General features: G+C 38.0%; 3 protein-coding genes across 6 annotated transcripts in view; 1 reads left to right on the top strand and 2 right to left on the bottom strand.

The window, feature by feature from the left end:
* Nucleotides 1–3,753: 3,753 nt before the first annotated feature.
* Nucleotides 3,754–7,858, bottom strand: pin1 (peptidylprolyl cis/trans isomerase, NIMA-interacting 1). The gene is made up of 5 exons (XM_008404698.3): nt 7,603–7,858; nt 5,816–5,898; nt 5,306–5,414; nt 4,678–4,788; nt 3,754–4,543 (listed from the first exon to the last, which is right to left on the bottom strand). Exons 1-5 carry the CDS (start codon nt 7,841–7,843, stop codon nt 4,434–4,436), a joined length of 654 nt encoding a protein of 217 aa, XP_008402920.1. The 5' UTR covers nt 7,844–7,858; the 3' UTR covers nt 3,754–4,433.
* ubl5 (ubiquitin like protein 5) lies at nt 7,819–12,165 on the top strand. 2 transcript variants are annotated; one of them, XM_008404684.3, is made up of 5 exons: nt 7,819–7,954; nt 8,225–8,289; nt 9,131–9,214; nt 9,290–9,327; nt 10,815–12,165. In XM_008404684.3, exons 2-5 carry the CDS (start codon nt 8,234–8,236, stop codon nt 10,856–10,858), a joined length of 222 nt encoding a protein of 73 aa, XP_008402906.1. In that variant the 5' UTR covers nt 7,819–7,954; nt 8,225–8,233; the 3' UTR covers nt 10,859–12,165. The 2 variants fall into 2 exon arrangements, with proteins under 2 accessions (XP_008402906.1, XP_017163141.1); XM_017307652.2 differs by having other exon boundaries at nt 7,832–7,918.
* A 2,779-nt stretch (nt 12,166–14,944) lies between these two features.
* vav1 (vav guanine nucleotide exchange factor 1) overlaps nt 14,945–27,975 on the bottom strand; it is a 31,298-nt gene continuing 18,267 nt past the window's right edge. For 2 of the 3 annotated variants that reach the window (XM_081609577.1, XM_008404671.3), the window contains 14 exons: nt 27,786–27,921; nt 27,070–27,179; nt 26,486–26,587; nt 26,309–26,403; nt 26,196–26,221; nt 26,080–26,116; nt 25,269–25,405; nt 21,467–21,532; nt 21,252–21,283; nt 20,022–20,132; nt 17,958–18,045; nt 17,710–17,839; nt 15,234–15,382; nt 14,945–15,142 (listed from right to left, as the gene is read on the bottom strand). In XM_081609577.1, the coding sequence (XP_081465703.1) occupies nt 15,089–15,142; nt 15,234–15,382; nt 17,710–17,839; nt 17,958–18,045; nt 20,022–20,132; nt 21,252–21,283; nt 21,467–21,532; nt 25,269–25,405; nt 26,080–26,116; nt 26,196–26,221; nt 26,309–26,403; nt 26,486–26,587; nt 27,070–27,179; nt 27,786–27,921 (1,273 nt within the window). In that variant the 3' untranslated portion in view covers nt 14,945–15,088. The other variant, XM_081609640.1, reaches the window with a different exon arrangement.

A 27,975-nucleotide genomic window follows, 5' to 3' on the forward strand; every position in this document is an offset into this window, starting at 1 on the left:
GCAGCATTTTGGATCATTTGAAGGCCTTTAGCTGTGTTTTATGAACTTCCTGATAACAAAGAATTACAGTAGTTCAGTCTGCTGGTGACAAATGCATGAACTAGGTTTTCAGCATCACTCCTGGACAGGATATTTCTTATTTTGGCAATATTCCAGCGATGAAGGAAGGAAACCTGTTTTCAAACTTTACGCACAAAACTAAAGAGGAATCCTCCAATCAAAAGCACTCAGCTGAGTGAGGTAAGCTGAGGACCAGAGTTTATAAGGGAATCAGAGAAGTGGCACCAATATCTCCAAGGAGATAGGGACGGTGAAAAAAATGAACAGAACAAACTGATGATAGAGTTTAATGAAGTGGCCTTGGAATCAGTGAAAGTATTTTGTTAACTTGGTTAATAATTAAAGATGTCAGGCTAATAAGTCCCCTCCCATGGGCCCACCATCTGTGAGAGGGGCCGAAGGGGTCGGGTGCAGTGTGGGATGGGTGGCGGCTGAGGAAGGGGACCCTGGCGGTCTGATCCTCGGCTGCAGAAGCTGGCTCTTGGCACATGGAACGTCACCTCTCTGGTGGGGAAGGAGCTGGAGCTAGTGTGTGAGGCTGAGAGGTTCCGGCTAGAAATAGTCGGCCTCACCTCAATGCATGGCTCTGGTTCTGGAACCAGTCTCCTTTAGAGGGGCTGGACGTACTTCCACTATGGAGTTGCCTGCGGTGAGAGGCGCCGGGCTGGAGTGGGCATACTTGTTGTCCCCCATCTCGGCGCCTGTACATTGGGGTTTACCCCGGTGAACGACAGGGTAGCCTCCCTCCGCCTGTGGGGGGACGGGTTCTGACTATTGTCTGTGCTTCCGGGCCAAACAGCAGTTCAGATTACTCACCCTTCTTGGAGTCCTTAGACGGGGTACTGCAGAGTGCCCCTCCTGGGGACTCCCTTCTACTGGGGGACTTCAACGCTCACATGGGCAATGACAGGGGTGTGGTTTGGAGGAATGGTCCCCCCGATCTGAACTCCAGCGGTGTTATGTGTGTTCGTCACGGATTGTCCATAACGAACACCATGTTCAGTGTGGTTTAGAAAAAAAACTAACCTCAGTTAAGTAAAATAAAATTGTAATCAAAACTTTTGGAATTGTAATGATTTCTTTTTTAAAAAAACAAATCGTTTTGTTTAAAAAACTTTTTTAAATTAAATAACTAATTTTTGTCTTGTGAACTTAAAGTTATTTGCCAAACATAAACTTTTATTTGCACACATCAGAAATCTTTTGTTGCGATTTTAGGCCCTGATCAAGACGTCATGTGAGAATCACAAGCAAAACTTTGACTCCAACAAAAACGTAGAATATTAAGAAAAGATTTCTGACATGCAAAATAAGTTTGTTTTGCAAAAAACATGCACTTCATGAGACGAATGTGATTTAAATGTTTAAAAGTTTTTTTAAGCAAAACTCAGTAGGCTTTTCTCATGGTGACATTAACAATTCAATTTTTGCTTTTGTTTTTTTTCTTTTTTCTGCAGTTCCATGATAGTTTGATGCAGCTCTGCTTTCCTGAATGGACCATCTTCATCTCCACTGCAGCAAACAGGCAGCTCTTTTTTATAGATTACAGTCACTAAAAGGTTGCATTGTGCCCTTGTTTATATTTTTAATAGTGTAATTCTGTAAAGACAAAATATGTAAATCAGAGCTAGACCACCAGCTGATTTACATATCTTGCTAAATTGCGGGTTTGAATATTGCAATACTTTCCTATAACAAAATAGACCTGCAGAAAGAAATTACTAATAAAATATCTTACATAGGCATAGTGTTATGCTCTATATGGAGATGTTTGTTATCTTTGATTGTATATCTCACATTTTTGTAATTTATTATTGTTTATTAAACACTGAAAGCTGAGTGGCTTTGTTAATATTCTGTCCTAGAATGCAGTTAGATGTGCCCTTTTTTTGTTGTTGAGCACCTGCCCCTTTAGTTTTCTCTGCACGGCCCTGGAACGAGGTAATTAGTCCAAGTTTGTCGTTTATTGAACGTTCAGAAACTACAGCGGCTGTGATGAGCCAATGCAAAAGTAAAAAAAGGTCAAACAACCTGAACAGGTGATCAACTCTAAACCACTCGCACCTTTTTACTCTCCGTCTCTGTCATTTAAGCACAGCCGTTGCCATGGCAACTTACTGCGCTCCACAAGCCGACTCGAGATTATGTTAAAGACATAACAACCAGTCCGTTACAATATTAGGTTTGCAGGCTTGCCATTTATTTTGCGATCATTAATAAGCCTCTCATGAACACAGCGGTGGTTGATTAGTTCATTTTAAACTCCTGCTCTGCTCGTTATTTTGATAATGGAACCGAAACGCACAGAATTGCGCAACACCTTGTTGAAACAATAATCACTGAAATTATTATTGTTGTTGGGTCATTAATTTGAGCACGTTATGTTTTTGTTGTTGTTCTTTAATAAAGTTATGAAAGTTTTGATAAGGAGCCAGAGGACGTGCTGCTCTCAGCCTCCTGGCGGCGTCCAGTTTGTCACCTAATGTCGAGATCGATTCAAAACCTTCCGCAATCGACGTGTTGCGCCGCTGCTCTTGCAAAGCACGAACAGTTCAGAAACAATATGAAATGAGAAAAAAAGCAATTTCTTAACTGATGAAGTCTTAAGATTGTTCTTGAAAAACTAATCAGTCACGGCTGATTAGTGGGTGAACTCAGGGCTGTACGGTGAACCCATTGATTTTTTACAGCAGACAGCCGCTCCCCTCGCTTGCAGGTACTGCGTATCCCCGCTAAATCTTTTAGGGGTACGCAGTACCCTGCCGTACCCCCTTACTTTCACCCCTGCTGTATAGCCCTTGGATCATAAAAAATATGGCACGTTGTTCCTATCTTATCGGCCACATCTTGTAATATTGAGTAGCTGCTTAAGGGGCTTATTCACCGAATATAAACAATGTACTAGTTGAAGTAGCACCACAAATTGTTTATTTTTAAAGGTATATTGGACAAGATTATTATCTTATTTGCGACAATCTGTAATTTTACAGAATATTTGAAAAGAATTATTTTTTGTTGTTTAGCTGTAGCTGTAATGATCAGCAATTGTGCTTTGCAGAGATGTTGGAAATGTGTTAATACATCTACTTTCTCCTTGGAATTAATAACGTCACAGTGACCTAAATTGATTTTTAATTGTCCATTTTTTTTCTGTAATTTATTATTTGTGTTAAATAACAATATTAATTTTAGGTCAACATATTGTTAATAAGGGATGAATTAGAAAGATTCTTGGTGACGAGGCAAATATTTGGTATTCAGTCAGTGGCAGGAAACATTTGATCAAGAGCTCTTTGTATCTTCTAGTTTCAGGAGCCACACAGTTCTGATATTACGATCTGTTTATTGTAGCACTTTCATGTAAATTGCATCCTCAGCGCATCATGTTAATTTTTTATGTTATTGCAACTATTAATATTTTAATATTAATAATTAATACTTTCCTGTCATTTTTAAAAAAATGGGCAACTTTAATGAACAGTTCAATTCTGACTGTATTTTTGTACTATTCTGAATTTTTCCAGACTTTTCAATGTGTAGGAGGGCTGCTGCCTGTTGAGCCGACAGGTTTCAGCTCTGCCCTCAGTGTTGCTGGAGTTTGGGAGAAAAACAAGCAACCAGCTCTATGAAAACAAACCCAAAAATGCTCAACTGACAGCCACAAACACAAACAAAACAGTAAGGGGACAAAAATGTGTTCTATAACTTTATTCCTCTGTTACAACAGTGTCAACAGTTTAAATGAGTATTGGTGCTTTTAAAAGCTGTGGGGCCTGATGTTAAAACCTGCAAGCTTTCAATGGTACCGTCTTGGAATCAAACATGCTCTTTCTGAAGTCATTTCCATAAATGAACAAACTGTTAGTTTTTGAATGTTGGGTGTAGAACGCAAAAGAACAGCTAATTCTCCGTCTGCAGGGATGCACAACATCTTGAAAACGATTTAAACAGTCAACCTACAAATCTTGAGAAAACGGTGTACATAAAGGAACTGCTTTGGCACACAGCAGGAATGGAGGAGAATAAAAAGCAAACAATAGATGGTCCATTTTAAAAACATGCACGTCAGTTACAGTAGCATCTGCTTTTCAGGAATCAGTCACAACTCCAGGCACTAATGCTTCTCTATCATGGCATTGCTGTTGTAGATAAAAGCTTCAGGTCTTTGGGAATAATCCTTTGTTCTCAGAGTCATTTTATTAATCAAACTTGAGTGTGGGATTTTGAGCATATAATCCCCTCTAAAACATTACTGTATGTGTTTGACTTACTGGGGTGATGAGTGCATTTCAAACAAATGGCAGGCCTGCTTGGGTTAGTTTCAGTAAATGTGTGTATGACAATGGAGTGGGAGAGCAGGTGGTGCCGTCCCTTCAGCCGGTACGTAAGATGATGTGAACTCCAGAGTCGGTAAAAACAGGCCCACTCATGTCTCCTACTTTGAGAGCGAAGGAAGCGTCTTCAAACGGCTTCTGCATTTGACCTGAATCATACAGAAGGTGCATTCAGCAAAGAATAGGATTTTTCACGTCATAAACAAAGTTAGAATCATTCAGTTATTGACAATTGCACTGTAAATCCTGTAGGTATTTCTTTTGGATGCCATTCAGGGTTTACCTCTTCCAAACACACCAAGGTCGCCACCATTTTTTGCTGAGCTGCAGTCGCTAAACTGGGAGGCTAAGCTTTCAAACTTCTCCTCTCCTGACTTGATCTGTTCGATGTACTCTGCATGGAAAAACAAAAACAACATAACAACTCAATTAACAATATCTTTGAAAATCCACTTGTTTAAAAATGAAATTTATATAACTATTTACATTTATTACATTTATATAAGTATTATATCACTCTGTGTACACACAGAGCGATATAATACTTCAAGTGCACATTTCTGTAAAAATGCTTACGGCTACTAAAAACCAAGTTTATTTTTTGACACAATTAGAATTATATTAAGTGCTTTAACGTTTCCTGGAAGATGGTTGCTCCTGGTTTGGGCTGCGAAAACTTCATGCTGGATCTCAAGCAACATAGATTATGAGCCTCTCATCTCCTCTTTCCCATGATGCTTAGGCTGTAACATGACTTTAACACGTTAAAAAAGAAAGTAAAGAATCTTTACTTTTGAAATCAATTACTGAAATATATCCATGACATCTCAACCTCCTGAGCTGCACCTATTAGCAGCTCATGCTTTACACAGCGGCATCCTGTTACAGCTCATCTGATCATCTCTACTTACTCTGAATGAGGTCCAAAGCCTCGTCTTTAGATCGTGTGATATTTTGTTCTCGCCAGGAAGATGGTCGACGTGACTGATTGTGTTTCACCAACAGATGAGAGCAGCGAACCTGCAAGAGGGAAAGAAAACACATGAACCCTACGCTCAAAGATCATTAATAATTCATCCAAAGGACCTAAGTCTGTCATGATAACAAATTTTGTAGATGATAAATTGTCCCAGAAATTATTGCAGTAAACAATAGCATTTGTTTTGGGACTATTTTCATCTATTATGCCATAGATAATTTCATAATAAAGCAAGTTTACGTTCTCAAAAATGAGTAAACTTTATCTTTGTTAACTCTTAACACTGGAACTGGAAGAGTAGACTCGGGTTGTAACACAGGCATATTCATCTTAACTAATAGTGATACGTTATATATATTATTTTTGGTAATGGTGTACAGTTCTTGTCATTAGTTGCCCTATGAAATTGATTAAATTGCAACAATCATTATTTCAGCTCAACCTTTTCTGGCTCTCCACGTCCGTCTCCTACTGGACGTTCCCACTGGCTGGCATTGGTGATGTGATTAAAGTAATACACTTTTCCTGCAAGAGCAAACATACAGACGTTCAAATTATGTTTGTTTGTGGAAAATAGACAACAGACACAAAACTCTGATTATGTCACATAATTTTGTCAATTTTTAACTGCTAATTAAGTGACAGTAGATCAGGCTGTGGCATGATTTGGAAACAAAACAAAAAGAAAGAAACACATAAATACAGTTTGCCAGTATCAGTGTTTAAAGCTCAAGCTCTCTGCACCATGTTGGTCCGAGCAGCATCAGCGCCATAACTGGTCAGTATGATACGACCCCTGTAGGAAACATTTTTTTGACTCTGAAAGGAGAAAAACCCCAGTCAGACTAGACATAAATATGTGACTTTGCTGATTTAGATCAAAGTAGATGTGTTTCAGCATAACCACCTGGCAGTCATTTCCTCTACCAGTGTTCAGATTTCAGCTCTCTGCCTTATTGCAAGGAAAGGTTGTCATGGATACCTGTAAATAATGGGAACCAGCAGGAAATCAATCAGAACTATTTTGGTTTGCTCTGTGCTTTGATCATTTAAATTTCAGAAGATTGATCTTGCCCAAACAAGTTTCAAACCTTAAAATTTGAAACTAACAAATAATTTAAAATCTAAATCATAGAAATTAAAAGAAGTCTGGTTAAGTTTTTAGAACATGACAGACACATTAAAGCACTTTAACTACTATATATATTTTTTACACATCTTACAACTGATTTACATTAGGCACTTTGGCTTTATTCATTACAAAACTCTTTAACAGCCTTATTAACATTTAAAATGGGTGAAGGAGAAGAAATAGAGAATAAATAATACATAATTTTAATAAAGGCAGTCAGAGAGCAAGGAAGAGAAAATAACCCAAGTAATTGTTATAGGTGTCAAGCTATACGAAATCGCATGTTTGTACAAAAAAACTGTTGCTTTAAATAATGTTTTTGAAACTATAAAAAAACATTAGTCAGTCTTGTGTACTTTGCTTCAACAATTCATAAAAATTCGAATTCAAATAAATTCTAATTCAAAAATACTTATTGATCCCTACGGTAAATTAAATGTTGTTGAAATAAAAGTATATTGCAACATGACATATTCACCATGACATATTCACCACGGTTAAGTACTATAACTACTAAGTAATGAATATCCCTTATTTTAAAGTAAACAGTGTAGCCACAGCTAACATTGCTTCATGAAGGTCAGTACTTAATTTGATTTAAGTGTTTGCTAAATAAGTTTGAAGTTCTGGGGTCATTTAGAAAAAGAAATAAAGACATTTACTCCTCCTTAACTCAGTTTGGCATTTGTTAAATCAGTTAAAACAAGATTCTCTTAAAAGGCTAGGCCAAGACAACCTTTTTTTTATTTGACTCTTATATACTTTTATGTTAATTAAAACTCTGGTTCTCGCGCTATTTTAACGCAAATCTCTACAACGGAGTGACGTCATGCGTGGCCCTGCAGCAGCAAACCTGAATGAATTAGCTCCTCGTGTAACGATACAATCATTAAAGTCGAACCCTATCTGGAAAAAATGCATTTATGGCTTCTTATTCTACATCACGTCTTTCACCCAATCATTCTGTAATAATAAGGTTTCCCTATTTTCTTTCTTTATTGTACCACGATGCACATGCAGCTAGCTAGCGAACCAAGCCTACTTCCAATACAATTAACTCTGGCTCATTTATCCTGTTTCAGATTGGGGTTCATTACCTGAACTACGACTCATTCTCTTCTCCCATCCGGACGGTAAATTTTCTTCGTCTCCCATATTTGTTGTAGTAGCAACGTTTTCAAATTTCAATTCACTGTTGCAGCGAAGCAAGGAAGGAGTTACAGCGCAGGACACGACAGTTAATAACTTGTTTTCGATACAAGTTGTTTTCAGTTCTTGTCCCGCCCTACGATGGCCTTCCTTCTCTCCCATTGGATTCCGTTTGTTGTGAATCAACATTCTACTTGATTTGATTGGTCTAGAAATTGAACCTGCTTTACGGCAAAGCGAACGAGAGCGTTGCAGAAAATACCAGTGAGGGAGAACAATTTTTTAACCTGCACTTTCAATGTATGTGAGGAGTGTACAAATTAGGTTATTTAATGTTTACTTAAGTAAATATCTTCGTGATTATATAGGCTGTTTATTCGTATGCTTACTTGTTTATACAGTAATAATTTAACGACGGTATTTTTTTAGCATGTTGGCTAACTCACACGGTTACTGTGTTGAATTTAGGGATTTACAGACGAAACTGCTTCATGTTTTGACCCATTGTTTAATCAAGTTCAGCTATGCCAAACGCTGGCCTAACTATGTTCCCCTTATTTTTTGTGACAGACGGCAAAAATGATCGAGGTGGTTTGCAACGATCGTCTTGGAAAGAAAGTCCGAGTCAAATGCAAGTATCCTTGTGACGGTGTGTGAAAAGCAGTGGGTTGATAAGAAAAAAACAACAAAACAAACAAACAAAAAAACAAGTTATTATTCAGTTTTTTAGTGAAACCTATTTAGATTATGATTTCAAAGTTAATCCGTTTTCCTTACATAGTTTTTTCTCAATATTTTGGTTTTATGAAGGCCAAATATTTCTGTAGTGTCATCAAAGGAGTCAAGCTTTTAAGAGAAGTGCATCATCAAATTAACCCAGTGGGGTCCAATTTGATCATTTCAGTAATAAATTGCAGTAAAATTCGGTTCCTAGTCCTAATAGTTAATTTTATATCAAAAGAAACCCAACCGATTGTGTTGAGTATCTAATTTTGCAATAATCAATCGTCCTGAACAAACTTGGTAATAGTGGAAAAGAATAGCTGTTTTTTATTAAGAAGAAAACTGCAGCTTAGAAAGCAACCATCTGTCAGAGAGCACAGAGCCGCCTTATTTAGGAGAAGAATGCAGTTAAACGTAGATATGCTGAACCAACAGCACTAAAATTGAATAAAAAAAGTAGATTTTAATTCTGCTTAAACTTCATTTGTACTTATAGAGAGCCAATGTTAGAAACAGAAAATACTGAGATTCAGCAGGACAAACATAAACCCACTATATGAATGTGAAGTTTAAAAAATGAGCCTTATTTAAATCATCGATCTTTTGTTTTCTTTCAAGATCATCAATTCCTAATGTTAATGTTTGTTGGACGATTGAAGATAGTCTAACCAGGATTTCAGCCTCTGTAGATGACATTTTTGTTGTCTCACAGAAGCAGTAGTTGTTTTTGTGCTCCTTAACATCCATGTTCAGCTCAGAGGATACCATCGGAGATCTGAAGAAGCTCATCGCAGCTCAGACAGGAACACGATATGACAAGATCGTTTTGAAAAAATGGTACACTGCTCATTTGAAATACTCCCACATTCACTGCTGTTCGTATCCTTACATTTATTTCTGTTTGTTTTAAAGGTATACCATATTCAAGGACCATGTGACTCTAGGAGACTGTATCCTTTAAGCGCTCCTCTTGCACTGTCTATAGCTGATCAATGAGACTGCACCAGGTTACTGATGATCACGAAGGAATGTTTCTGTTTTTTGGTTTGTTGTGTTTCCTGTTGGCTTCAGCTTGTTTTGACTGGATTTTGTGCCAAGGAGCAAAAATGGGTTGAGCTGAAAAACTATTTTGCAGAGTTATGACAGACAGATTGAATCTGAGGGACAAACGGGACTTGCTAAGGACTTGCCAGATGCTAATATCTTGTTGACAGAAAACGCAGCAGGTCTTCAGGAGGGTGGTTGTTTGTAGGACCTGTCAGGTCCGTTTTCCGGGGGGCTTTACATCATTAAAACGTAGAAAAGAAATAAAAAGAAATTAAAACCATTAAAGACATAAAAACATGGAAGACATCAAAACCCGTACTCTAACCCTAATTTAGCCATAAGCAACTCTAAACAGGTGGGTTTTAAGTTGAGATTTAAAGGCACCCAGTGTTTCAGCTGTTTTACAGTTTTCTGGAAGTTTGTTCCAAATTTGTGGTGCATAGAAACTGAATGCTGCTTCTCCTCGTTTGGTTCTGGTTCTGGGGATGCAGAGCAGAACCAGAACCAGACGATCTGAGGGGTCTAGACGGTTGGTACAGCAATAACAGATCTTTAATGTATTGTGGTGCTAAACCGTTCAGTGATTTATAAACTAACAACAGTATTTTAAAGTCTATTCTCTGAGCTACAGGGAGCCAGTGTAGGGACTTTAAAACTGGTGTTATGTGCTCTATGAGAACGCGAGCAGCAGCTTCTGGGATCAGCTGCAGCTGTTTGATTGATTTATTAGTCAGACCTGTGAAGACGCTGTTGCAGTAATCAATGTGGCTAAAGATAAACGCATGGATGAGTTTCTCTAGATCGCACTGAGACATCAGCGCGATTTAGAGATGAATCCTAGAGATGTTCTTCAGGTGATAGAAGACCGACTTTGTGTCTGTCTTATTGTGGCTCTGAAGGTTCAGGTCAGAGTCCATCACTACTCCCAGGTTTCAGGCTGATTGCTGGTTTTTAGTTGTAGTAACTGAAGCTGTGCGTTGATTCGTTTATCGTTTATGATTATCGTTTATCGCGACAGGCCTAGATGACTTTTAACATCTTAGGCATGCTTGATTAAAACCATGCTGCAAGAATAACCCCAATTTCCTTCACAGGGATGTAAAAAAAAACGTATAAACTGCCTTATATCCAATGGCAGATCAGTTTTGAGGGCCACTAGCTCTTTGCTTTTCAGGTTCATTTGAATTGCATTTTTCCCCTTATTAAGTAAAACAAGCTGTGAAAACTACACCTTGTCTGTAATCAGGTTGTTTCATTTGAACCTGTTTGATAATATGAAACCTGCTTTGGCCAAAATAGAAGAAATCAATGCAGCATTTTGTTTGTTGATGGTTATTTTATACTTGTGCCAATAAAGTCAGACTGTTGTACTTAACTGCTGCTCCTGCAGATGAAATCCACGATGGAATGAACCTGGAGTTGTACTACCAGTAGATCAGGAGGACCACAAGTCAGAGATGCTCAAACACAACTTCATACACACACAGCTGTGTGCAGCTGAAAGGGGGCGCCATCCACCGGACAAAAACACACGGCTGTCATACAAGTCTCAGCATAATGGGAAAGCTATGTTCTGGTCAAAATCAGTTTCTTTTGATATTCTGTAAATAAATGCAGCGTGTTCACAAGAAAAGTTGCTGGTGATTGTTGCAGTTTTGAAAAATGAATTTATCTTTAGACGTAACCATTTGGATGATTGTTTTGTGATGCACTGTTTGGTTTTGATGTTAGCAATCTCTGCGTTAAACTTTTGAAAAAACACGACAAATTGATACGTGATCTAGTAGTTTTAAAGTGAGACCAAAAAAAGGATGGATCTGTGGAAATGTAATCAGCAGTGTTTCTCTACATTTTTCTGCACGTCATTTAGTTTCTCTTCTCCATCAATCCATTATCTAAAAGTTTTAAATTATCAAACGGGTATAATTCTGGTTCTTATCTAGATGTCTTTTGTTTTCTATATAAAGAAGTATGTTTTTTCCAAAACATTGGTCATTCTGTTTTTTATTTTTATGTTAATCTTCTGAGTAAAACGCTCGCTCTTTTAAAAAGTCAGTTTCAGTGACTTATTTTTGTTTAAAAGTATCTAATTTGTCAAGTTCAGGCCTTCAACCAGGTGCTGTAGGTCTGAACTGGCTCTGAGTCCAAACAACTGACAGGCCGACCTACATTTGTGGTTACACATCGTTAGTGTTCTATATTTTTCTATAATTAAAAAGTTTATAAAACCTTCAGTAAATAACCTCTAAGCAGTTCCATTGTAGTGTAGTTCCTCTCAGAGGCTCTACTCCGAGTCCTTCTTGGATATCTGAGCTTCTCACCCTATCTCTACGGGAAAAAAATCATTTCAGCCTCTTGTATCTGTGCCCTCTTTCTTTTGACCCAAAGCTCATGACCATAAAGGAAGATGGGAATTAGATTGACTGTCAAATCAAGAGCTTTGCTTTATGGTTCAGCTCTCTCTTCACCACAACAGACCAGCACATCAGCTGCTTCACTGCAGACGCTGCATCAATCTGCCTGTCGATCTCCAGCTCCATTTTTCCCTCATTCCTAAACAAGATCCTGAAATACTTGAACTCCTCCACTTGGGGCAGGACATCCTCCCCGACACGGAGAAGGCACGCTATTCCTTTCTGCCTTATTTATTTATGCAATTATTTATATAGCTATGATTTTATATTTTATTTATTGTAATGATAAAAGAAAGAACCTTGAATATATGCATGTCATTCAACACATTCTCTTTGTTTTGGTTTTCTCTCTCTCACACACACACACACACACACACACACACACACACACACACACACACACACACACACACACACACACACAAATAATACACATGCACAGTAAAATATAGTCAATGTTGGCTAACTAACTTTGAAATAGGCTAATATATTGATTTGTAACAATAACAGTGTCACAGTACTCGTGATTGGCACACCCACCCATATTTATAAGGTAAACAATAAAGATACTTGTATGTAAGAGTTATTATGTAAAATATTATTAATCAGGGGTGACAGTTAGGATTCAGTGTGTTTGGTTCTCACAAAAATGTGTTCCTGACAGTCACAGTTGGTAAGAAACAAAGATTCCCATTAATGCCATAGGAAATAAATGCAGGTCACTTTAGACCCACTTACAAAAGAACGGGGTAGTAATTTAAAAATGTTATTTCTTAAAATGTATAAAAGGTACATTAAAATTTTAATTGCATGAAATTAGCAAGATGTTTTTCTTTTAATGTTTTACTTACTCTGAAGAGACAGGAAAGTGGGTAATGAGAGGAAGGGGTAAGACATGCAGCAAAGATCACCAGGCCAGGAATCGAACCTGTGACAGCTGTGTTGTGCTTAACCCCTGGCCACCGCAGCACCCCACAGTTACATGTTTTTTGAGGAATACCTGGAATATAAAATTATGAAAACTTTTAATTACAAAGATATTGCAAAAAAAAAAATGACTTCACCAGGTCAGAAAAAATTTTAAAGGGTTAAGAGGATCCTCCTGACCCACAGTACGAAATAGGTCAAGGAGATGGTTTAGAGACAGTTTCTAAATGTGACTGATGTGTGTCTAACTTCTGGAAAAATACTTAAATGTATTTGTTTATGAGTATTCTCATAAGTAAAATCTCAGATTTTTACATCTATGAGTTGGAAAACAGGACAAATACAAAACTTACATTTATTGACTTACATTTAAACTAAAACAAACAAGAACCTGACAGGTTGTTTGACATCAGCATGTGATGAAACCTCTATGTTCTCATCAATGATGTCATAACAGTTCAAAGAGATACAAGAATACAAGAATTCTCAGTTTGCTTCTCAACTTGGTTGGAGGTAGATCGATTCCAGAGAGACGACTTCAAACTGACTTTACAAACCATTTTAACTGTTCACCAAGTCAAGATGATTTTTGCTTTTGGTTGGGACCTTGGATTTCTTGTTACGAAGGGAGTTGAAAAGTTGTTAGGAAATAACATGAGATGCAAAGACGTTTTAGTAGAGAGCTCTGAGGATGAGAGATCAAAATACTTTGATTTTGACATTGAACCCTGAAGGCCAAAAGGACATGGAAGATTCATCTAAGGATGAAAAAGTTACCGTCAAAATCACAACTATGGATTTAACAGTAAAAGCATCAGAAGACTTTGTTGTTTTTGAAAGTGTTAATGTTTGTGATTGTATGGCTCTGCCTTCACTACACCTCTTCCCTCCATTACTGGTTCTGGGTTGATGACAGTGCTGCAGAGTTTAAACACTGGGGTCACAATGAACCAAAAGAAAACTGACACCAATGGAGCCATGGAGAAAGAAACGGACCATCTGTAAATAACCACAAATTAAGCTCCTTATTTGTTGTATCCCCTATTTAGCACTTATTACCTTTATTTCATTTTATTTTGTATGATATATGGTTGACTTCGGTTTTTGATTTGATGCCTTTATTTTCTTCTGCTGTTTACATGATAGAACTGTAGCTTAATGACAGAAAAAATGGAATACGAGTTGAAACCACTTTGTTAAAATATATATTAGCAGTCCCTGTGACTTAGTTTGTGAGTGATGGTAACCTTCATCAAGTGAACATTTCACATCTTGTCTAGTATTGCTTTGCTCATTGAAAAACTTTTTTTGACAATTTGAAATATTTAAAATGTTTCTTTCCTTTTTCTTGTGTAGTATAGATGCTTGCTGTAATCTCTGATATATTTGTGATTAGTGTACATTTGACTAATAGCTTTAAATGTTTAATTGGAATGTTTTATATATTTTTTAATCATGCAAATGACACTTTTTGTTTCTTCTATAAGTGAATTCAGTCTATAATTAGTCATCATTATGCTGTGTTCTTGTGTTACTTCATCTTATGGTTTTCCAGATATGAAGCTGAATATATTCACACCCCAGTCCACACTGATCACATGTGACGTTTTGAACAGCAATAACTGTCTGCAAAATTTGACTGTCACCTTTTTTCTTTCCGTCACAAATTCTGAGCCCTGGACTTAAAACCACAAATACTCTGGCAATCAGATCCATCTTTGACGTGCGAAGAGTTAATTTATCTTTATCAATCATCGCAGCTGAACAGAGTTTAGTTTCATGCAGGTACCTTGTTTGCCACAATCCTTGTAGGATACAAAACAAATCAGTGGAAGAGGCTCTGGTCAACTATGAAACTAAAAGCATGACTCTAAATGCAGTGGGTTCAAACTCCAGTATCTTTATAATTATTTACTTGGTACTGACATACTGTAATGATCACATTGAAGCTTTTAAATGCAATAGCAACAATGTGGAAAAACTGCAAAGAAAATTAAACTTTTACAAGATACTGTAAAGACCTATTTTTGAAACTTTTAATTGACCTCAGATCAAATTTATAAATCTCCTATTACATAAATTATATCTCAATAAATATTCAAGTGAAATTGTTTGCCAAAACACTGTAGAAAAGTTTGCTCAAAATCTGTAATAAATTAATGAGACGGATGAGACCAACTGAATAAAAATGTTTATTCACATCACTGGACACCCGAGCAGCAGAACCACATTTCCTTTCACACACACAGCTTTACACTCATGCATTTGGTTTAATACAGTTGCTCACAATAAACCTTTGACATTCAGAGCAGGTTGACACATCTCAGCAGTAATCAGAGTAATCCTCCTCCACATAGTTGGATGGAAACAACCCCACCTGGAAGTAGAAGCAAAAACAAGTAAGACAAGACGGTCTCTCAATATTTGAACGTTTTGTCGTCGTGTAGATGATGTCGTGCTAATCTCACCCGGCCGTAGACTTCTCCCTTCCACCAGCCTGTGTGTCCCTTCTTGAGGATCTTGATGGTGTCCCCCTCTCGCAGGGACAGCTCGGTGCGGTCCCGGGCCGAGAAGTCGTATCTGGCCCTCGCCAAGCCGAAGCTGCTTATGCTGCCGCCTGTGAGACAGAGCCCACATTGCAGCATGAAGAGGCTTAAAATAAGGTTAGTTTTAAAACACCTGTGTGAGTCTCATGTCTGTTATGCTCTACATCAGAGGTGTCCAAAGTGGGTCCTCAAGGGCCGGCATCCTGCATGTTTTAGTTCTCTCCCTAGTGATAGTAACAACCTCCTCAGCAAGGCAATGTTCTCCTTAGGCCTCTAATGAGCCATCATTTGATGCAGGTGTGTAGAACCAGGGAGAAGTAAAACATGCAGGATGCCGGGCCTCCAGGACCGACTCTGGACACCCCTGCTCTGCATGAAGCTGCAGCCATGACATCATTAGCCAGAACAGAGCCAGACGTCAAATGAGTTGAATATCATCAGAATCTTCATTTATTTGACGAATTCAATTAAAAATGGTGAAACTCATGAATAGATTAACTTTTCAGTATGATTGTTTTAATTAAGGAAATTAGGATATTACATAAGGCCAATACAAACAACAGTTTTTCTAATACAGACATTAATGGGCTACACAACCATGAAAAAAACAACAACTAAGATCTCAGTAAAATAAAATCTGAATCCACTTGAAATAATAATAATAATAATAATAATAATAATAATAAAATGTTGAAAATACATATAAATACACAAGCTGTAAAACATCCATTTTCAAAATGCACAACCATTTGCGGTTTTGGGTCAGATTTAATCCTGCTGACCTGAGAAAACAGACAAAAACCACATAAAGGTTTCAGCTGCTAAAAATTATATTTCATATTAAATCATGAAGAAAACATATTCCATTGACAAAAACACAGAAACAACCTCCTACTTATGTTTTTTTTTGTAGTCACTGAAATCAGCTTGCGAGGTGGGCAACCTTAACATTCTGCCTGAGTTTTGTCTTTTTTGTCTCAGACATTATTGTGTCTTGTCCTTCACCCATATGAATAATGACTGCTGTTGTCCCGGAGACCGTCGCTGACACCCTCTGCAAGCACGAAAAACACAAAATGCTGCTGCTAAAGAACACGGCTGTCCATGAAGTGCTGTGTCCATTAAGGGAAAGTTGGTGGTAGAGTAAACACAGCCTAATTTTATTAAGCATCATTGCTGGTATTCTGTATTTTTTATTAGTCTCAGGTCATTTCTAATTTTCATACAAGCAAAATCTGGAGTTTTCATTTAGCAATGCTAACAGAAATAGAAACGTATGCATGAAACATATAGCTTTGTGTATAAAGGCTCCATATAATGTATTCATGTACCTTTAATAAATACTGGAAATTCACTAAAATGTCTCATGTCACTTAATTCCTCATCGAATTAGCATAACAGAGCAACCATAACTAGCCCCTTAGCCACTAGCGGAACAAGTCAGCGTATGTCTTGATTTTTACCCAGGAAGCATTTCGGCTAAACCGTTAGTGAAACAGCCATTGGGGCTGACTAGTATATATAGTCCATGGGCCAGACCATTTTTTTGTCTATTTCAGGGTGGCAAAGTCTATCAATGTTTTTTGAAAAGATACATGTCTCTAGTTAATATTTTGGTATGATAGCCCTTCCAAAATGGTAGCTGAGTCATAATTATCATCTCATGAAGTAAACAACCCCTTTGGAAAAATTCTGTTGAGACTGGTGTATCTCTGGTTTAGGGTCATGGTATGGGCATTTGTCAAAGGTCTATAATGCAATATTTGGTATCATCTTAAAGGGGACACTCTTGGCTTTCATTTAAGCCATGTTTTGAGTTTCTCTGACCAACACAGAGGTCATTAGAGGTCGTTAAACCAAAATTATTACACATTTTTCCACACCTTTTGACCAAACTATATATTTCTTTCATCCCAGTGGTATCCAGGGACATCAGGGACACAAGAGTTAATGACTAAAATACTCAACAGACTCTAAGGAATCAGAAAATGTATGATATACCTACACTGTCTGTCTATGGGAGGCGATTATAAGCTGTAATTTGAAGTTACAGACTTGCTGAAAACACTGACTATATTTTGAAGAACTGTTCTCAGAAACTCTACCTTTTAAGAAGACTTGGTGATCTTGGGGTGAATTTGGAAAAAAAAATCATTTTATTTATCACAAAAGAAGGGTTCGGTGAATGCGCATATGAATCTGATGGGTTTGGTACCTCAAAAAAGGTTAAGAACCACTGGCCTAAGGTTATCGTCTGTTGGCAGAAATGTAATATAATAATCTGAATTATGCTGTCAATAGTAAGCTAAGCAGCCCACCCAGCCCCCCCTATTGGTCCGCGCCTGGACTCAGCTATCCTGACTGATACTTTAAGATTCTCACAGGAAGGCTTCTGTACCTGAGGTTGTGTGTGGTGTGTTGTTAGATGAGTTGCTTTGCTCTGGCTGTTTAAAAGGGATACGCAGCGTTGTGTCCACATCCTTAAAGTACTCCTTCAGAGAATTCTTCTGGTAGAACTCAATCATTTCCTGATGAAGATAGAAAAAAAGAAAAGGGCTGATGAGAAAACAGAGTGGCAACAAAAAAGGGAAACTTTGTCAATCAGAAATCCCTGACATAAGAATGGCTCTTCTACTTCAAACTTACAATTAAACCTCTGAATGCCTTCTTGTCGTTGATGCGGTAGAGGCCCTCACAGGAGGTGATCTTGATGTGTCTGATGTCCATGTTGAACCTTGAGAGCACCCAGATGGATTATTAGTTTCATTTTAAAAACAGACCATCATTTTCACAAATAAAACAAAGACAAATATGAGACAATGAGACAGTTCTTTGGTTAAATTACTGACAGATTACCAGCAACAAGCAGAAAGTCCATTGTAATTCACTCTGAATCCACTTCTGCAAACTGGAGCTGCCTTTGTCATTTCCAGTCAGAACAAGAAGAAATCCTTTCTTTTTTAAAGGTGTATTCGATTAAGAATACACCTTTAAGTAAACTACATGTGAAACAGTTTGAACATGTAGTTTACTTTGTTTTTAACCACAATTAGCAAGATGAAGCTACAACAATCACTTGAAGATAACCTAGAATAACACTTAGAGCAGGAAAAAAAAAATCACAATTTTCCTTCCATTAACATAAAAATATTACTGCATGTCTCTAGATCAGGAGGAGTCAGTGGAGCTGTTTCAGTTACGGACCAGAATGACCTTTGACCTCTTCCTGATTCAGGGTCTCAACTGGAATGAGACCCTGAATGAAAACCAGAACATGCTGGAGGGATTTTTTTGTTTCTTGTCTGGCTACCAGAATGACCTTAAAAAGAATTGTGTGACTTGGGTGAACCATTTTGGGCATCTCTTTTCACAAGCTAATCACAAGACTTTGCTAGAATTTTGGCCCATTCTTCCTGTCAGTTATGTTTGTAGGCTGCCTCGCTCACAGCTCTCAGCCCTGCCCACAAATTTGTTAAATGGGATAAGTGGTCCTGAGCCTGAAAAGCTTAGGTTGATATAAAACAGTGGTTCTTAACCTGGGTTCGATCGAACCCCAGGGTTCGGTGAGTCGGTCTCAGGGGTTCGGCGGAGCCTCTGCCACGGAGGTAAAGACACACTTGTGTAAAGTCGTGATGACGCCCCGCTTTGCCATCACTTGCTGCAGAGGATCACGTTACATTGATTAGCCAATCAGTGCTGCGGAGGAGCTCTGATTGAAAGAGCTCCACTCTCAGCATGGATTTGAACTTGTGTCTTTAATTACTTCAGCAAAGCTCACAGTTTTTACCAAATTCTGTAGCTTTCAGTGTACTTCTAAATCTGCTCCTTAGTCGCATCCTTTTGGGCCTGCTAGTGGCGTGGGGGTGGTAACACAACTAATATAATTACATTACTAAATCAGAATACCGCAAAGTCTTTATTATTTATTATTAATTTTTAATTCTCTTAAGAATGTAGAGCTAATTAAATGATCTAAACACCTAAAGACCTTAAAGTGGTTCCAGTTTCTCTCGATGGTCAACTTGTTGGAACTGTGGCAAATGTTAAATACCTTGGGTCGTTCCTGGACAGTCAGCTCAACTTTGCTGAAAACACTGACTATATTTTGAAGAACTGTTCTCAGAGACTCTACCTTTTAAGAGGACTTGGTGATCTTGGGGTGACCCAACTAGACTCAAAGTGGGTAACCCATATGTCTTGAATTTGGGGGGAAAAAAATCATATTTTATTTATCACTACAGAAGGGTTCAGTGAATGACAATATGAAACTGCTGGGTTCGGTACCTCAAAAAAGGCTAAGAACCACTGATATAAAGCCTTAGTTTTACTCCTCATATAGTGTTTTGCAGGTGGAAACCATCATATTTGGTCTCATCTGAACAGAGCTGTGTTCCCTGCATGGCTTGTGACTTTCTCTCATAATCACCTTTTCCACTTGCATGAAGACCATCCCTGAACTTTGCATTGTCTATCCCATGAAATTATCTAAAAATAAAATATCTATAAACATATTTGTTCAAGGGATATTAAAGCAGACATTATCATTAAATTAATTAAACGTGAGATCATTTTTAACAAGACAAACAAACAGAAAAAGCATAATTTTTATCCAAATTAAGCTTTTGCTAACAATGCACAGTCTTTTCACTGTTGCTATAACAAAACTAATATTTCATTAACAGAGAAACATCACAGCTAAAGGCTTCTTACTTGATGCTGATTGCAAACTCTCCTCCATCCTTTTGCCTCACAAGGAACGTTCCATCAGATCGTGATATTAACAGGTTCTTGGCAGCAATGCGGTCCATGTTTCCAGCAAACCTTTAATCAATGTGAGATAACAAAAACATAAGCTGGGAAACAAAACCAAAGTACAGTTCATGAGTATATGAAAAATAAGTGCTATGAATAATAATGATAATAATAAATAGTTCAACCAAGAAAATATCAGAAGAACCAAAAAAAACAAATTAAATTTAGTTACAGCAAAACAAAATCTAAGTTCAATAGTAAAAAGGGTTAAGGGTCAAAGACTCTTCATAATTGTTTAAGTGAGAAGTTCTGGAGCTTGGCAGAGTAAACATATTGCCCCATTTCTCCTCTGTAAAGTATCAGTTATTAGATGAAGTCTTCAAATCAGCTCTAAAGCCACAGGTGGTCAGTGAAGAAATATGAGGTTGAAGTAATGTGCCTCCATCTCTGTGGGCTTCCTTAAATTCTGTCAAACCTTTGCACATTTGCAGCATATGTCTTTGGGAGGCAAATTGCAGTTATCGAATGCGGATAAAACAAAGGAACATACTATTCACTTATATTTTAGCTAGCATCATCAGTATAAAGTCACATTTTGGGCCAAAATCTGAGATTAAAGTCAGAATTATTTAACTTTTTTCAGTGGTCCTAATCCTCTTCCGTACATACACAGACTCTGCTAGGTGATGGTATAATATCTTTTATGAAAAAAAAAAGTCAAGGAAATTGTAGTCCAGACGGGATTTCATTTTGTGTGCTTTAACAATACTGACGGCTAGGTGGCAGCAGTAGAAGATTCTGGCTTTTTGCAAAGTGATGTTTGCTTCACACATATCTTTTTTTTTTTCAAAAGTTTAATCACAATCTTGATCATTTGTTGTAGCATATTACTTATAGTGAGACAACAATCTCTGTACACTGGAGTTACATTTTGCACGGCAGAAACCGTACTGAGCTGTATCGCCCCATCAGTGTTGCACAACAGTATCTTGGAAGCACAACTTTACAAACACCAGCATATTCTCCTCAGTATGCGCTTCTGTTTTATGGCTATCAATAGTGTTTCTTTCTCTGTGTCAGGATTGTGGTGTTTCCCAGTCAGGTCTGCTAAGAACTGAATTGCATACGATACGAGACTAGTTGTGGTTGGTGAGTCAGTCACTTTGCTCAGTTCCTGTTCATACTCACCAGAGGAAGTCAGACAGCTCTGGGGTTGGCCTCTGGAAAAGAACCAGATCACACAGAGGTTATATGTAAGCCCGTGGTCATGGCTGTAATAATCCCTCACTTCCTAATACTGTGAATGTTTGCTTTTGTGCTACAAATGGTGGAAACTAGTTCAAAACACAACAAACTGAAGCTTGTATTTTGTTAGGCCAGCTTGTGCTGCCTGCTGTACTTACAGAGATGTAGGGCTGAACCTTGTGGCACGGGAACCATCCCACTTGACCAGCTGTCAGATTTCTTCCCTGAGAATCACACAGTCACATGACCAGATTACAGCACAGATACACTGTATACCAGTGGTCCCCAAACTACAGCCCGCGGGCCGGATCCGGCCCGCCTCCACATTTGGTCCGGCCCCCTGAACAATACCAGACAGCATTTAGATGCTGTCTGGTATTGAAGAACGATTCACTTTTTAGCAGAAAGTGAATCGTTGGAAGTCTGGTAACTTCAGCGCCAACATTGAGCCCACAATCGTCAAAATGAGTAAGAAACAGATCAGATGTCTTTGGAAAGTTTCTTTGAAAGGTGAAAAGGCCCAGAGAAGAAACAGGAGAATGGATTTATCCCGGACCGGTAGGTGAGTCCCACATTACAAGCCGCTCTGCGTAACATGCGGCGACTGGCTGCTAATGAGACAATGAAGATTCAAGCTGCTTCACCAGTAGAGACCAAGCAGGCTGTGGATATAAGCAACACCTCGGGTGTCATTGCCTCTCGTCACTCCCAGATGGGACCCTCTCGTTGCAGAGAAACAAGCTCAGGGCTCCCGTTAGTCATTATCGTGAGTTAAAATTTTCACGGAAGTAAAATGTTCGTTTTTGTGGCGCTTCTGTATATTATTTTGAAGGGATATATAAACGTTACCATAGCGACCAGAGTCAGAGCGTTTGGGCAGTGGTCAAGAGGAGAGGAGTAGAGCTTGAGTCTTAAGTCTGGTTTAGACGGCAAAATTTAAGAATTGTCGGCCGATTCTCCAAATCTCTTTGACCACAGAGCTGATAAAAGTCCAACAGGTTCGATCGGTTCGTGTTCAGCCACACGGCACGAACCGATTCCAGTCACGAACATCCCGATTCCAGAGGATAATCCAGTAAAAAAAAACAAAAAAATAGCGGGAATTTAGAATAAGTAAACACGGATGACGATGTAGAAGCAGTAATGATAGTTTGTGGAGTCATTTTAAGAGATAAAATATATAATAAAAAGAAAAGGCGGTGGATGAAAGACGACGGGAGCAGCCGCTCTATTTGCTGCACTATGATTTGGAGTTGAATGTTTTTTTTCATAGTTAAAATTTTTAACTGAATAAACAATAATGACCTTTTAGATTTAATAATAAACATTACCACATATCATCTCCGATATCCACCGGACTCTCAGTTGCGCGATATGTCAGCTGTTTGGGATTCCCCTCTGTTCTGACGTCACTGCGCTTTCTGATTGGCTACCTGTCACATTCAGCAGGTTGTATTCTCGTTCCCAGTCAGGGAAAAACCCACAGGCTGCGAGAAAAGGGCCAAGACAACCCAAATAGGGTATATTCAGTATTTAGTGGGAACACCAACATGCAGAAGCCTTATCTGACTGTTCGCCCCCCCCCTCTCCTCTCCCCGACCGCAACAAAATTTCCAAGTCTTGACGGTCCACGGTAATAAACAGGTTGGGACCACTGATTTAGCACGTGCTAGCAGACACGAAGGATCAGCACTTTTACTGTTACTGTTACCGTTCGGAAACTACCGTAATCAGTTCTGTTAAATCTTGGCAACTTTTTCTTTTTCAACCATAATAAATGTGATATTAATTGAACTGCTATGACTCAAATTTTGGGTGTCCGCCCCCCTCTGCTGCTGCTGCATCGTTGTGGAAAACCTGCAGCGGCAGAGATATCCGAGGCTTAAGATGTATGGACTCTGTTAAGAAAATAAAATAAAATAAAATAAATTATCTCAAAATAATGAGATACTATCTCATTATAATGAGATAATTATTATTTATTATTAATGATTATTTTTATAACAGAGTGGCGGAAATGGGCTTCCATATAGATGTGTATGTTTACTGGTTTAAAAAAAACCCCCAAACTTTGGGTCCGGTGCGGCTCATAGTTCGGAAAATACGGACTATAATCCTTCCTGGATTTTTTCCGTGAAGAACCCGGAGAGGGTTGTTTGGTTATTATTTATTTCATTAATAGTGTTATTATTTATTTCCTGACTTGTTCTGTGAAGAACCCAGAGAATGTTGTTTGATTGCACTTTCTGGAAAACAAAATATTTTTACATTTAGGGCTCCTGCAATCGTCACACTTTTTCTGTTACAAACTGACTCCGGCCCCCCACCAGAGAAGGGAAAAGTTATCTGGCCCACAGGAAAAAGTTTGGGGACCACTGGTGTATACAGACAATTAGCTACATAAAAACCCAAATGAGGTTTGAAGCAAGGTTTTTATAGTCAACTAACTATTGACATAACAAAAAATTAAATTGAGAAAACATGTTAACTGAAATTAATAACTACAGTAATTAATGGGGAAAAAACATAATTATCAGGAACTATATGGTGTATGTGTAAAACTAATTAAAACTTATTGAAATTATTGATATTATTTTCTTAATTTTCCTGTTTATGAATTTATTTATTAGCTATTTGAACTGAAGTGAAATAGATTTTTTTCCCCCCACACAAGCAAGCAGTTCGTCATCTGTCGGCAGATTCCAGCTCTGGCAGCGCTTACACAGAGTTGTGACAGCAAAAGGTGGAATAAAACATCAGTCAGTTGGTTGTTCAACAATAATTGAACACATTTTTTTAAATGGTATCTTCTATTGAGTATTCATTACCCAATCAACACATACATAATCATAATACAATACCTGAATTGTGCACCTAGAAATTAACCAGTATGACAAAACTAAAACTACTAACTAGATCAGACAAACTGAAAGTCACAACAAACCATATTGAAAAACTCAAAAGCGGTTACTTGGAGGCAAAGAGATGTGATAAAACAGAAAACTAAACCAACCAGGAGAAGAGTCAGAGTTTAACCAAACACTCGTGTCCAGAAACTGTGCAGATTGGTTCCAAAATTCCTCAATTTAGTGCTGAACTGTTTTTACATTGTGTGTAGTGGAAAGGTTTATGGTTTTAAATACCCCACAGGAGTAAGAACAAGTTAACGACAATAAACTACAGCCCCAAAGTCAAGGCGTCTTTATTATTCTGCAATGGTCTTGGAAAAATGACAAAAGTTCAACACAGTGAATAAACACATATCAATTTTTACATTAAATTGGTGTAGAAATGTAGCCTTATATTAAAATTATGCATCTTTTACAATGAGCTGTCAGTCATGTCCATGTTATAAGTTTTATCAAAGTCTCCACTCGTACCGTTTTTCAATCTTTGTGTTTTCTTGTGTTTATCACCAATCTTGAGTAGAAGCCCTTCTTTTCTTTCCCATTCTCTGGATATAATAACTCTTCATTTTATAGCAGCTTTAGCTTTCCGGTAAATGTTGTGGAAGGATATCACACCGATGTTGGTGACTAGCTAATACTAAGTGAAGTAGGAAAGCTTTCAGCTTAAAAAAAAAGGCTTTTCTTCTGGAGCTGCTATAAAGTTATGCTGACAAACCAGTTTTAAGGAAAATATTTCAGATTGTCTTTTTAACAAAGTATGTGCGGAGTTTTATTTACCAGCAATATAACACAGAGCCGGGGCATATAAATGCTTCCGCAGCTAAATGAAACGCCATTGCAATGTATTTATTTTTCAAGCCAGCTTTCAAATGAATCTCACATCATGCAAAGACCAAAGACAGCAGCTGTGCAGTGAAGCCTTGATTTCAGGAAGGAAGTAAAAAACAGAAAATGAGATGACAACGAAAAAGGAACAACTCCTCCAACAAATTCTGAAAACAGCACAAAAAAAGTTGAGTGACCCCTGAATACTGAGCACATCCAGTCTTACCTCCCACCAGGACAGGTCAACGTCGGCGCGGGTCAGCTCGATAATGTCACCTCTGAAGAGCTGAAGGGGCTGGCCAAAGCCCACGGGGGGCGGTGGCAGACCATAATACTCCTGACAGACTTCCATCTTTGGACATGCTGGAAATGAAGGAGAAACAGAGGCGATGATATAATGTTTCACAATCACTTTCACGTCCAGAAATGTAAAAACAAACATTTACAAATTTGTCTTAAATCATGAGAATACTTTTTATTTTTTCACCAGACAATCTAGGAAAATCACAAAATCAGTTTGTAAATGTTTTCATCTATAAAGGGCAAGAAATGATCCAAATCTGCTGCATAATCGTAAATGATGGCTGGACATTATCCTTCAGCGTTTTCTGGAGCAGAGCTTGACCATCATACTGTCTGACTGTCAGTATGATGTTCCTCCTCTAATAGGGCAAGTGAGGTCTGCAAAGGTTTAGATCTGGGTTCTTTTCTGACCTCCTGATGACCTTTGAAGGTGCTTTCAGAAATCAACCGCTCCAGAAAACGGTCTCTTCTGTTCCATGTTTTTTCTACTTGTGGATAATGTGAGCTGTAATTCACTACAATCCAAAAGCCTTAAAAATAGTTTTACTCTAAATAAATATGACTAACTACAACTAATTTGTGATCGTCTACAACTTTGGAAAAGTGTGACATGAAAACCAAATATAAACAAAACCTGTAAGAATCTGACAGCATACATGACCACAGAACTAACATGCTGTGTCAGACAGGTTAAAAGCTATAAACTGGTGGTTTAGGTTTATTGTTCACCTCACCTGTGTTGGAACTCCCTGAGGCTCTGTGACTTTTATCCTGACAGAACAAAATAAAGTGATAATTTTTATAGTCACAAAATTTAATTTAAAGAGGAAATTTGATTCTGTTCATGTACCTGTCTCTTAATATTTCCAGAATTATCTGTAAAATCAACAGGACAGTTCATGTAAGAAGAAATATTTAACAAGTCCAGAATGACTTCACAGCTATGAATGTCTTCATACAGACCTGAGTTTCGTCCACATCCCGGCACTCTGCCCAAACACTCTTTATGTGCCGCCATTTTGCAACGAGTGCACTGGTAGCCCTGGAAGAATGTCCCTCTGGTGACAGCATGGACAGATTTCACCTCAGTTAACTTTTTTTTTTATTAGCGTAAAAGTTGTGGGAGATAGGAAAAAATACCTTAAGAGCATTGAACAGGCTTTGCAGGAGGTCGTTTCCTCAAAGCAGTGCATCTGGAAGTCGTGGTTGTTTGCAGTGGAGTTCTCAGGACACATGTTTGACCTGCAGTTATATACAAAATATGAAAGCTCCACACAGCTGCTTTTATTTGGTTGTGGTTGAATAAAAGCTAAGATAATGAATGTATCTGCTCTGGTAGTTGGAATGCAAATGAGACAATAAACAAAATGAGAGATTTCTGCACATTTCCTGTGAGGTTCACTACTGCAAAGTATCAGGCAATTCAAGTAAGATTTGTCTGTGTGAGTTAAGTTCATATTGTGTAGATATAGATTTTTTTTCAGTTGAATCTGATCAATTTTTAAAGTGCTCCACACTCGCAGATCATGTCTTCTAACTTCAGACATGCAGCAGCTTCGATGTGAGCCATGTGATAAAGTCTCATAAATTTTTTTTAGCAATTCCTTGGGGAAACACCTGACCATTCAGCTGTGAAAAGACAAGCCACTCCTGTTCTTCGTTGTTTTTTTTTACTGTTGTAGTTTGCAGCCGTATTTGTGTTTTTCCATTTTGCGGTAACTCACATAGCCATCTCAAACTGTTCCAGCCACTTTTTCTTCAGTTCTCTGGTTTTGAAGTAGAAATCGTAGCCACACCTCCCGAAGCAATCCAACAAGAGGAACAGATAGGACCACTGTTCACACACAAACACACACATCGTCTGCTTAGACAGCACAAATAATTGCTTTTCACATTTTCCAAAACCCCTAACATTGTTTTCTTGAGATCATATGGAATAGATCAACACAAAGTGGCACATGTGTGCTTCAGCTCTAATGCTCTCCAACAGAGAAAGTGCAATTGTTCTGAGATAAAATTTCACAAAGGAGAAACAAATTTACTAACTAGGTAAACTGTGAGACCATTGGTTTCACAGTTTAGTTAAAGGTATTCAGTTCATTTATTTATTTTCTTTATAAAAAAATAAATAAATTATGCACCATTTATGTAACTTTTCCAAATCCTGTTTTCTCCATATTGGTTAAACTTATCACCATTTTATGAATGTTTAATAGGAGACTGATCATCTGTGAAAAGATGGATCTCCTCCCCCACCTCCCTCTGCTTTTGCCGTTTGAAGAAATGAACCGCACGTGTTCACTCGACAGTTATGTTGATTTATCAAATAATATCCAATTAAAATTGATTTGTGGTTATAATGTGCCATGTGTCAAGAGGTGTGAATATTTTAGCAAAGTAATAGATCATACAAGTGTTACTGTAGCAAAATGGACCACACCTTCTTGTTGTCCTTCTCTCCCATGGTTTCGTCTCGGATTTGGTAGTGATGCAGTTCAATGATGTCCTTGAGCTCAAATGTTTCTCCGCTCTTCTTTTTACAAATGACCACAGCTTTGTCAAAAAGGAACGCGTACCTGATTCAAAGTAAAACAGTGTAAAACACAGCGTAACACTACAGACATGATGAT

This window comes from Poecilia reticulata, chromosome 1, assembly GCF_904066995.2.
Source record: "Poecilia reticulata chromosome 1, P_reticulata-male-v2, whole genome shotgun sequence".
Lineage (NCBI taxonomy): Eukaryota > Metazoa > Chordata > Actinopteri > Cyprinodontiformes > Poeciliidae > Poecilia > Poecilia reticulata.

Coding starts and splice junctions, on each gene's coding strand:
- pin1 (XM_008404698.3), bottom strand. CDS start 7,843: ATGTTGATTCACAACAAACGGAATCCAATGGGAGAGAAGGAAGGCCAT. Junction 4,789..5,305: donor GGCTTTGGACCTCATTCAGA/GTAAGTAGAGAT, acceptor TTTTCCATGCAG/AGTACATCGAACAGATCAAG. Junction 4,544..4,677: donor CCTTGGTGTGTTTGGAAGAG/GTAAACCCTGAA, acceptor TGTATGATTCAG/GTCAAATGCAGAAGCCGTTT.
- ubl5 (XM_008404684.3), top strand. CDS start 8,234: ATGATCGAGGTGGTTTGCAACGATCGTCTTGGAAAGAAAGTCCGAGTC. Junction 9,215..9,289: donor AAGATCGTTTTGAAAAAATG/GTACACTGCTCA, acceptor TTTGTTTTAAAG/GTATACCATATTCAAGGACC. Junction 9,328..10,814: donor CCATGTGACTCTAGGAGACT/GTATCCTTTAAG, acceptor CTGCTCCTGCAG/ATGAAATCCACGATGGAATG.